Source organism: Rhinoraja longicauda, chromosome 18 (assembly GCF_053455715.1).
Source record: "Rhinoraja longicauda isolate Sanriku21f chromosome 18, sRhiLon1.1, whole genome shotgun sequence".
Classification (NCBI taxonomy): Eukaryota; Metazoa; Chordata; class Chondrichthyes; order Rajiformes; family Arhynchobatidae; genus Rhinoraja; species Rhinoraja longicauda.
In genome coordinates, this window is record NC_135970.1 from 1,876,850 (window position 1) to 1,889,008 (window position 12,159).

The window sequence follows — 12,159 nt, forward strand, 5'->3', positions numbered from 1 at the left end:
TTTAGAGGGATATGGGTCAAACATGGGGCTGCACGTTGGCACAACGTTGGATAGGAGAGATTTAGAGGGATATGGCTCAAACATGGGGCTGCACGTTGGCACAACGTTGGATAGGAGAGATTTAGAGGGATATGGGTCAAACATGGGGCTGCACGTTGGCACAACGTTGGATAGGAGAGATTTAGAGGGATATGGGTCAAACATGGGGCTGCACGTTGGCACAACGTTGGATAGGAGAGATTTAGAGGGATATGGGTCAAACATGGGGCTGCACGTTGGCACAACGGTTGAGCTGCTGCCTTACAGCACCAGAGACCTGGGTTTGATCCTGACTACGGGTGCTGCCTGTATGGAGTTTGTACATTCTCCCTGCGACTGCGTGGGTTTTCTCGGGGTGCTCTAGCTTCCTCCCACACTTCAAAGACATGCAGGTTTGTAGGTTAATTAGCTGCGGTCAAATTGTAAAATGTCCCTAGCGTGTCGGATAGTGCTAGTGTACATCGCTAGTTGGCCCAGACTGTGGGCCAAACAGCCTGTTGCCACACTGTATATCTAAAGTCTAAAGGTCTAAAGGTGGGACTAGCGTAGATCGGCATAGGTCGGCATGGATGAGTTGGGCCGAAGGGCCTGTTTCCACGCTGTACGACTATGACGAATTACACTCATTGATCCGGTGTTGTTTTCTGTTACATTTCAGCAGCAGAATGTCTTCCAAGCAAGCTGCCTCTCCGTATGGTTCGTCTGCTGATGGGGAGGAAGCGATGGTCCAGGATCGACTAGTACGGGAGAGGGAGAGGGAGGAACTGAACGACCAGCACTCGGCCTCACACCTGCCCCTGCACACGATAGTGATCAATAAACCACCGCCCGAGGAGCACACGCCCCTGGGTGGCAACCTGCAACCTGACAACGACTGGGACAGGATGTCCAGCACTCAGCACAGAGCAGTAAGTACACTCCACAACCTAGCACAGCACTGCCACTGGCCCACAGCACTGGCCCACAGCACTGCCACTGGCCCACACCACTGGCCCACAGCACTGCCACTGGCCCTTCAGCCCACAATGGCTGCGCTCAATATGATGCCAGGACCAACTCGTACCAGTGGAGAGGATGTTCCCACTACTGGGAGAGTCTAGGACCAGAGGACACAGCCTCAGAATAAAAGCACGCACTTTTAGGAAGCAGATGAGGAGGAATTTCTTCAGTCAGAGGGTGGTGAATCTGGAATTCTTTGCCACACAAAGCTGTGGAGGCCAAGTCAATGGATTTTTTTTGGCGGATATTGACAGATTCTTGATTAGTACGGGTGTCAGGGGTTATGGGGATAAGGCAGAAGAATGGGGTTGAGAGGGAAAGATAGATCAGCCATGATTGAATGGCGGAGTAGACTTGATGGGCCGAATGGCCTAATTCTGCTCCTGTAATTTGTGAACATGAACTTATGAACTCTTATCTGCCTACACATCATCCATATCCCTCCATTCCCTGCATATCCATGTACCTAACCTAAATGCCACTATTGTATCTAAATCCATTTCCTAAAGCTATATTATGCTTAACCAGGGCATGAATACATGTGTCCGTGCCGAACATGACACGCCAGTTCCATGCTATCCCACTTTCTCATGCACTCCCGACACACTAGGGGCAATTTACAGACGGCCAATTAACCTACAAACCCGCACGTCTATGGGATGTGGGAGGAAACCGGAGCACCCGGAGGAAACCCACGCGGTCACGGAGTGAATGTGCAAACTCCACACATTCAGGATGGAGCCCAGGTCTCTGGTGCTGTGAACCAGCAACTCCACCTCCGCACCTCTGCACCAGACGTGTCTCTAGTCTTGGTCTGGATCACCCAAGTAGTCATTCTTCGCATTTGTTTCTGTTTAGCTGTTGTTTTAGCAGGTGTTTGGTCACATAGAAACACATTGTCCTTGCTCGGTATCCACGCTTGCACACATTATCCAGCAGGTCAGACACTGGTGATGAAACAAGGGAGCTCTTGACATTGGTTTCCCAACCTTGTGTCATGGGCGTTGGGATCGACAGCTGCCTTCCAACTGTTGCCTTGGCAAAGATCAGGGATTAACCCCGTGGTCTTTTTGGGTTGTATCCATGTGCAGCGCACTGCGTGATCAATGTCGCCTTCATCCAGCGGCGAGCTTCAAATCTTTAAAGATGCATTTTACTTACAGGTACAAATAAACAGTGAATGAAAATTAGATCTGATTGGAAACTTTATTATGATCACAAAATGTACACTTGCCCTTTTTTATATGATGTGCTCAATGATTTAGTTGTGACAAATGCTCTTTTGATTTTAACTTTAACATTGTAACTGTACTCTTCATAAAATGCAAAGTATATTGATATTTTAGGAACAATTTTATTCGCATTGTTAATTCCTTCTATTCCTACTTCCCAACACCAATAATTATTGAATTTATTGATTGATTGATTGATGGACAGATACAGCATGGAAACAGGCCCTTCGGCCCATCGAGTCCACGCTGACCATCGATCACCCGTTCACACTAGTTCTATGTTGTCCCACTTTCCCATCCACTCCCTACACACCAGGGGCAATTTACAGAGGGCCAATTAACCTACAGACCCACAGGTCTTTGGGATGTGGGAGGAAACTGGAGCATCTCTTGGAGTAACTCACGGAGATGCTGCCTGACCCACTGGGTTACTCCAGCACTTTGTGTCTTTTCAAGAATAAGAGATGGAAACATTGATTATTCCTGGAATCTTGGAATGTTGAGGAATGGTGTCAGAAGTTTTGCTTTTTTGAAATGAAAATTTGAGACTCGCTCTGAATTGGAATACATCATTGGAGACGTGTAGGAAGGAACTACAGATGCTGGTTTACACCAAGGATAGACACAAAACGCTGGAGTATGTCCATGGTGAATGCTGGAGAAATGTTTTTCCTGCTGAGTTACTCCTGCAGTTTGTTTCTAACCTCATTGGAGACCTTTGAACAATCTTTAATCAGACTTTATCTTGCACAAAATGTTGTACCCTTTATCCTTTATCTGTGCACTGCGGACAGCTCGACTGTAACCATGTACAGTCTTTTTGATTGGGCAGGATGCAACAAAAGCTTTTAACTGTACCTTGGTACACATGACAATAATAACCTAAACTAAGCTAAACTAAACTAAATTAAAGAGTGCTGATCGCGAACTCTCCTTGTTGTGATAATGGAAGGACATGTATTGAAATATGTAGGAAGGAACTGCAGGTGCTGGTTTAAACCGAAGATAGACACAAAATGCTGGAGTAACTCAGCGGGTCAGGCAGCTTCTATGGAGAGAAGTCTGAAGAAGATGTCTTGACCTGATGTCTCAGCTGGACAGGCAGCTTCTATGGAGAGAAGTCTGAAGAAGATGTCTTGACCTGATGTCTCAGCTGGACAGGCAGCTTCTATGGAGAGAAGTCTGAAGAAGATGTCTTGACCTGAAAAGTCACCTATTCCTTCTCACCAGAGATGCAGCCTTTTCCTCTGAGTTACTCCAGCATTTTGTGTCTATCTTCGACATGTATTGAAAGACGGTAAGGTGTGTGATTCTGTTGCAAGGGTACACAAAGGAACAAAGAGAGCTGCTTGCTCTCTAGATTTCCAGGCAACTAACTTATAGAACATAGTACAGCACAGGGACAGGCTCGTTGGCCCATGGTGAATGTGCCAAACACGATGCCGTGATAAATAATCTCTTCTGTTTAGTTTACTTTAGTTTAGTTTATTGTCACAGGTACAGAGGTACAGTGAAAAGCTTTTGTTGCGTGCTAACCAGTCAGCGGAAAGACTATTCATTATTGCAGTCAAGACATCCACTGTGTACAGATACAGGACAAAGGAAATAACATTTAGTGCAAGATAAAGCCCAGTAAAGTCCAATTAAAGGTAGTCTGAGGGTCTCCAATGGGACCATTCTCGAGTTGGGTAATAGGATGATCCAGTTGCCTGATAACAGCAGGGAAGAAACTGTCCCTGAATCTGGAGGTGTGTGTGTTTCCCTCCATTTCCACCACACTCCTGTGCCTACCCTATCCCAGGAAGACATTGTACTGTGTGTTGTCTTTCTGCACATGTTAATTCTCTGAGCTTCATGTGAACATGAAATTTCACATATGACAATGAAGTGCTTTGAACAGGCAGAGGAGATTAGTTTAACTTGGCATCTTATTCAGCATGGACATTGTGGGCCGAAGGGCCTGTTCCTGTTCTGCACTGCTCTACATTCTATGTTCTATGACAAACATTGTACAGTGCCTGATCTAGATCAATAAATGATCAATGGAATATCAGCCAGCATTTTCACTCTTCAAAGCTGAAAGTACAGAGAATGTTTGTGTGGCCAAAACGAGAGAGGCAAAGTAAAAAAAGGAGAGGAAAAATACAAAACCTAAAACAGATTGAGGGGGTTTGAATGTGCATGTGATGGAGAGGAACCAAGCAGGACAGAAACAGAAATCTGCTTTTCAATTTCATCCGGGGAGCTGTAGTGTTGGAGATGATCAAATGGTTACAGATTCTATTGATCACGGACTGAGCACTTTAGAATTGGCAATACTGAACAAACGCTTCACAGAAAATGGTACAACCTCGATATCATGTTGTGATGGGGTACAATTTCAAGCCCACTTTTCAAACTACCATGGTAAAAATGAATCCATCTTTTACCTAATTTTGGAAACCCTCTTTCTTTTTTAGATATCGTACAGTATATACCCAGACAGTTTGAACAAATGTTGTGAGGTTTAGGTTTATTATTGCCACGTGGTACAGTGAAAAGCATGCTATCCAATCAGATCAGATAATATTACACATAAATACAATCAAGTCAAACTCAAGTACAATAGGGGGTGATACAGAGTGCAAAATATAGTTCTCATCAATGTAGTGATAAGAAGGGTTCTGGCTTGAAACGGCTCCTATTCCTTTTCTCCAGACATGCTGCCTCACCCGCTGAGTTACTCCAGCATTTTGTGTCCATCTTCTTGTAGCGCATTAGTTCCACAGACAAAGTCCAATGTCCGCAATGGGGTCGGGGTGAAGCAGAGAGTGCTCTAGCTCATGGAAGGACCGATCAGAAACCTGATAACTAAGGTTGCCAACTGTCCCGTATTAGCCGGGACATCCCGTATTTTGGGCTAAATTGGTTTGTCCCGTATGTGACCACCCTTGTCCCGCATTAGGCCCGGGGAGCGTTGTAGGCCCGGACATTGTAGGCCCGTACGCAGTAGGCCCGGAAGATGTAGGTCTGGACAGTGTAGGCCCGATCACTGTAGGCCCGGACACTGTAGGCCCGGATGGTGTAGGCCCGGACACTGTAGGCCCGATCACTGTAGACCCGGACACTGTAGGCCCGGGCGCCGCCTAACGGAGGTTGTGTAGCAGCCCGCCTCCTGGCCCAGGCGGCCGCCATTGGTGGAATGGGAGCACATGGCCGCGGGCTGGGTGAGGTCACGTGGGGCGTGGGGCGGTGTCGTCACCTTGTCCCATATTTGGGAGTGAGGAAGTTGGCACCACTACTGATAACGGAAGGGAAGAAGCTGTTCCTGAGTCTGATGGCGTGTGCTTTCAAGCCTTGTTGCATTTTATATAATTACAGCTTTGATTTGGAGAATGAGCTATCAACACCTCTACCATTTGAGGAGACATGTCAAAATAATATTGCCTCTTGCTGTATCCCAGCACAGGCATTAAGGCCCATTGCAGATAATTGAAAGTCCCGATTTGAATTATACTAAGTATCATTTTATTTTCAGCAGACATCTGAAAACTGGATGACTGCGTCAATTTAATTTAATTTAATTTAACTCAATTTAATTTAATTCAACTAGCATTCTGCAGGGTAGGAGAGAGAAAGAAAAGATTGTGAACGAATTTGGACTTCTATAAACATACTCAGGCACAAAACATTTTGCCTCAATACGGCTTTGATGTGTCTAAGGTTTGTGCCAATTCGGTTTTTGTGTATGGAATTGAACAAAGAAGCAGTTCTGTATTAATACTGTTAACTTTTATTTGAATTCATACAATTCCTGTGCATTAATGTGCTCAAAATTGATGAAGATTCCTCAAGCTCTTATGCACTATTGGCAGGCTTTGACACATCTATTTAATTCAGAGATACATCGTGAAAGCAGGCCCTTCGGCCCACCGAGTCCACGCCGACTAGCGATCACCCCGTACACCAGCACTATCCTACACACCAGGGACATTTTACAATTAGACCGAAGCCAATTAACCCAACAAACTTGCATATCTTTGGAGTGTGGGAGGAAACCGGAGCACCCGGAGAAAACCCACGCGGTCACGGGGAGCATACAAACTCCGTACAAACAGATCAAACCCGGGTCTCTGGCGCTGTAAGGCAACAGCTCTACTGCTGCACCACTTTGCTTCCACCAACTTGTGTAGTGGGAATGAATTGGTGCCTTTATATTTTGTTTCATGTTCCCAATCATTTAGACCGCTGCCTAAATCGTAGGAAATAGTCGAGGTTGCATCATGTGGAGTTTGAGCTACAAAAAATTACAGGGGGTTTTGAAAAGAAAGGAGGGAGCCGCTGGCGACGACGGATATGTGGAGAGGGACTGGGGTACTGCCTCCAGTGCCGTCAAGCCCGACACAGGCGGCTGGGCAAGGAGAGGGACGTTGGGTGTGGGGCCTGCAGCAGCCTGGGGCCTACCTGGATCGAGGGCGCTCCACCACTTACAACATGGGGATCGGACTTTGGACTTTTAAATTTTCTTTGTAAACGGCACCAAAATATGGCGACGGTGCATTAATGGATTGTGCAAAGAATTTCACGATGCTTTGCTTAGGTGACAATGAAGAACCATTGTACATTGTGGAAGGACGGAATGGTGCCAGAAGGAGGAAGCTCAAAGTGTTACAGTCATAGAATCAAACAGCACGGAAACGGGCCCTTCGGCCCCACTCGTCCGTTTTGGCCAAGAGGCCCCATCTAAGCAGCTTGCCCAATATCCCTTTAAACCTTTACTAATCATGTTAGATAGAGCTCTAGGGGCTAGCGGAATCGAGGGATATGGGGAGAAGGCAGGCACGGGTTACTGAATGTGGATGATCAGCTATGATCACAATGAATGGTGGTGATGGCTCAAAGGGCCAAATGGCCTCCTCCTGCACTTATTTTCTATGTTTCTATGTTTCTATGTTCCTTTGACCAAGTTGTCTTTTCAATGCTGCTATAGTACATTTTTAAATGCAGTTATAGATGCACGTTTGAGTTATCTTTGGAGATGCATGAGGAACGTCTATGACGAAGGTTGAACCGGGGACTTTGGGGAAGGCATTAATTGAGGCGAGGCAGATGACAGCATCATCAGGGTGGAACTAGGGAGTGTAAATTGTGAGCAGTTAAACAGAGGAGATTAGATGAAGAAGAAGGGTCCCCACCCAAAACACTGCCTGTCCATTCCCTCCACAGAGGCTGCCAGACCTGTTGAGTTACTCCAGCACCCTGTGCTTTGCTCAAGATTCCAGCATCTGCAGTTCCTCATGTCTCAGAGATTAGTTTACATTGGTATCAACTGTTGGGCATGGGCATTGTGGGCCGAAGGGCATGTGTCTCATGCTGTACAGTTCCGTGTTCTACATTTTCCTGAGTTTGGAGTCCTTGATGTTTATCTTGGATGCTTGAAAACAACAAACAAAAAATTATATAGACACAAGAACTGCAGATGCTGGTTTACAAAAATTGACACAATGTGCTGGAGTAATTCAGCTGGGTCAGGCAGCATCTCTGCAGAAAATGGATAGGTGACGTTTTATGTTGAGAGCCTACTTCAGACTGATTGGCAGGGAGGGGTGGGGGGAGAAAGCTGGAAAAGAGGTGTGGGCAGGACATAGCCTGGCAAGTGGCAGGTGTGGACAGGAGGTGTGGGCAGGACATAGCCTGGCAAGTGGCAGGTGAAGAAACAAAGAACTGCAGATGCTGGATTATACCAAAGATAGACACAAAAAGCTGGAGTAACTCAGTGGGTCAGGCAGCATCTCAGGAGAAAAATGATGGGGACACTTCTTTTCCCGGTCCTTTTCTCCAGAGATGCTGCCTGACCCACTGAGTTACTCCAACACTTTGTGTCTGTAAGTGATAGGTGGATACAAGGGGTGGTTCATCAGTCTGATGAAGGGTCCCGACCCAAAACGTCACCTATCCATGTTCCCCAGAAATGCTGCCTGACCCGCTGAGTTACTCCAGCACTCTGGGCCTTTTCTGTCATGTGGGCCTGACGGTAAGATGAGTGCATAACTCATTCAGGGAACCTATGGAGCTGCATAATGTACATGTTTGCCTTCCACCAGCATGGGCGCAGCCGATGATGTGATTTCACGTGCTCCAGTCGCGATTGCATTATTAATGTCATTGGAGTAAATAAAAGCAGAAAGACACAAGTGGTCCTCAGAGACATTGACTTGCTGATCAAAGGAAGAGCAGAAAGTCTCCCGCAGACTCGGAAAACAAGTGCCGTTCACAGGCTAACAAAGTGTGCATTGTTGACTCTCAGGGGCTGTCATTGTGCAGTGATCAATATGCAAGGATTCCCCCTTGTCACTTGCCTCTAAAATATACAAATCCGCACAGAATGTAACCCCTTGCATCTTCAGAGCAGCTTCCGAACCTGTTACTGCGTGTTTCATTCAAATGTGTTTGAATTAAGGGAAAGATAGAGCTCAGTTTGATTTTCTTTCATCCTCTGCATTTCTAACTCCTTCTTATTTACTTTGATATATTGTTATCCAGTGTCAGCCAAGATTGGAGTTCAGGGAAAGGGGAAAATGTATGTGACAAAGCCAGACTGAATATAGTACTGTGGGAGTAGTTGATGCGTTTTTATGCGGCGTAGTTGGGATATAAATGCCTGAGAAGCTGAGAGATCGCAGCACAGTGGAGAAGCCCACGTACGATAAGGAAAGGATGTACACGAGTTTGGGCAGAAACATGGTGATCTATCATACTTGTACACTGTGCAGAACCTGCAATAAAATCCAATAACATTCAGGATTACTGTACTCCGGGGCAAAAAAGAGACAAAGTGTTGGAGTAACTCAGCAGGTCTGGAGAACGTGGATAGTTGTCGTTACGGGTCGGGACTCTTCTTCAAGACTAGCGGTCACTTACCCATGTTCTCCAGTGATGCTGCCTGACCCACTGAGTTACTCCAGCTCTGTGTCATTATTTGTAACCCTCCCCATTACCTGTGTCAAGTACAATTAAGCCATACACAGGTACGACATGCAGTGTAAAGAGAAAATCCCAGAGAGCAGAATGTACTGTTACAGCATTATAGTGTTAAAGCTACATGAGGTGGGACACAGAGTGGTGGAGTAAATCAGCGGGTTTGGCAGCATCTCTGGAGAACATGCACAGGTGATGTTTTGGGTCGGGACCCTTGTGGACTCTGGTTTAGATCAGATTACACAGACTTCTTACTGTGAAGGGCACATCAATAACAACATCAGCAAAATTGCATTTTATAGAGGCACAAGGACGTACCTTTAGAAAGGAGATGTGGAGGGATCTCTTCAGAGAATCTGTGGAACTCATTGCCAAAGACAGCTGTGGAGGCCGTTATTGGGTATTTTTAAGGTGGAGATGGATAGTTTCTTGATTAGTACGGGTGTCATGGTTATGGGAAGAAGGCAGGAGAATGGGGTGAGAGGAAAAGATAGATCAGCCATGAATGAATGGTGGAGTATACTTGATGTGCTGAATGGCCTAATTCTGTTCCTCTAACTTATGAACTGCAGTAGCTGGAATCATGAGCAAAAAACAAAGTGCTGGAGGAACTCAGCGGATAGACAACATTTTGGGTTGGGACTCTTTTTCAGACTGATGGGCAGGCAGCGTTTGAGATGGGATCCTCCTTCAGACTGGACAAACGATGTTTTGGGTTGGTATCCTTCTTCAGATGAAAGATGAAAGGATCCTTCTGTCCATTTCCTTCCATAGATGTTGCCTCATCCATTGAGTTCCTCCAGCACTGACACAGGTACATGGATGGGAAAGGTTTGGAGGGATATGGCCCAAATGTGGGCAAATGGAACCAGCGTAGATGGGGCATTTTGGTCAGCACGGACCAGTTTGGCGAAAGGACATGTTTCCGCACTGTATGCCTGGGGTACTTTGTTTTTTGTGTTTCTGTAGGAAGCTGGTTAACGCATCTAAAGTGTTATCAAACAGCCTTTGTCAATAATAGATAAACAGATGTTTGGATGGAGTGATAGGTTATAAGGAGCATCTGAACATGGAATGGAAAGATGATAGGGATGGTACCTGCAGGAAGGAGACAAAGTGCTTGGGATACAACTGACAACGGTTGAGAAGGAGAGTAGAACTGGAGGAGAGCAAAGATCTCAGAAGGCTCTATGGCTGGAGGAGATTGGAGATTTAGACTTTACCTGAGACTTTAGATATACAGCGTGGCCCTTCAACCCACCAGGTCGGCACCAACCAGTAATCACCCCGTGCACTGGCACTGTCTTACACACTGGGAGCAAGTTACAATTTTTTACAGAAGCCAATTAACCCACAAACCTGTATGTCTTTGGAGTGTGGGAGGAGACCGGAGCACCTGGAGTAAACCCACGCGCTCACAGGAGGAACATATAAACTGCGTACAGACAGCACCCATAGTTAGGAACATAGAACTGAGATGAGGAAACCATTTAGAACTGAGATGAGAAAAAACTGTTTCAGTCAGAGAGTTGTGAACCTGTGGAATTCTCTGCCTCAGAAGGCAGTGGAGGCCAATTCTCTGAATGCATTCAAGAGAGAGCTAGATAGAGCTCTTAAGGATAGCGGAGTCAGGGGGTATGGGGAGAAGGCAGGAACGGGGTACTGATTGAGAATGATCAGCCATGATCACATTGAATGGCGGTGCTGGCTCGAGGGGCCGAATGGCCTCCTCCTGCACCTATTGTCTATTGTCTATTGTCTATAACCGGGTCCCTGGCGCTGTAAGGCAGCAACTCTACCGCTGCGCCAGCGTGCCGCCCCAGATGGAGAGAGACTTGGACGAAGGATGAGAAGTCTACATGGAATTATTACAATACTAGGCGCTGATGTAGGTTAGCAGAGACAGCTGTAATGTCTGAGCAGACTTGGCAACGTGGTAACTGAGCAGTACTTCAGATGTGGTAAGTTCAAGAAGGTTGGCATGTGGGAGCCAGGCCAGGAATGCATTTGTTTAGGCAAGTTCCAGAAACGATCAAAGCATGGATGAGGTTTGTAAATGGAGATGAGAGTTTACTCGCACAGTTTACCCGTGAGTTTATAACAGTGGAAATAAGTGGTGTTATTGATGGTATCTGGGAGTACGTTCACCTTTCAGCCCAATTTAGCACCAAGTTATGAAATCTCTGTGTGAGTTTCAGTCACTCACAAGGTTTAAGTTTCTGTTTATTGTTAGTCATAGAGTCATAGTTATAGAGTCCTACAGCACAGAAAGAGGCCCTTCGGCCCATCGTGTCCGCGCCGCCCGTTACCAAACACAGTCTAATTTTAATCCCATTTTCCCGCATTTGGACCGTAGCCCTGAATGTTGTAGCATTTCAAGTGCCCATCCAAATGCCTCTTAAACGTTGTGAGTGTTCCCGCCTCCACCACGACCCCAGTCAGTCAGTTCCAGACTCCAACCACCCTCTGGGTGAAAAAGTTCTTTCTCACATCCCCCCGAAACCTCCCTCCCCTTACCCTGTATCTATGTCCCCTCGTTGTTGAACCTTCCACCTTGTACACCTCGATCATGTCCCCTCTCAGCCTTCTCTGCTCCAGGGAAAACAACCCCAGTCTGCCCAGTCTCTCCTCATAGCCGAGGCCCTTCATCCCTGGCAGCATCCTGGTGAATCTCCTCTGCACCCTCTCCAAAGCTATCACATCCTTTCTATAATGTGGTGACCAGAACTGTACACAATACTCCAGCTGTGGCCTCACCAGTGTTCTGTACAATTCCATCATTACCCCCCTACTTTTATATTCGATGCCCCGGCTAATGAAGGCCAGTAACCCATATGCCTTTTTAACCACCCTATCCACTTGTCCTGCTGCCTTCAAGGACTTGTGTACCTGTACTCCAAGGTCCCTCTGTACCCCTGTCTTCCCTAGGGTC

General features: G+C 46.4%; 1 protein-coding gene across 10 annotated transcripts in view; it reads left to right on the forward strand.

The window, feature by feature from the left end:
• The window catches only part of sox6 (SRY-box transcription factor 6), a 642,359-nt gene that overhangs the window by 280,733 nt on the left and 349,467 nt on the right, over window positions 1-12,159 (forward strand). For all 10 annotated transcript variants that reach the window (XM_078414965.1, XM_078414966.1, XM_078414964.1 and 7 more), the window contains one exon: window positions 698-947. In XM_078414965.1, the coding sequence (XP_078271091.1) occupies window positions 705-947 (243 nt within the window). In that variant the 5' untranslated portion in view covers window positions 698-704. The remainder of the gene's footprint in view (window positions 1-697; window positions 948-12,159) is intronic.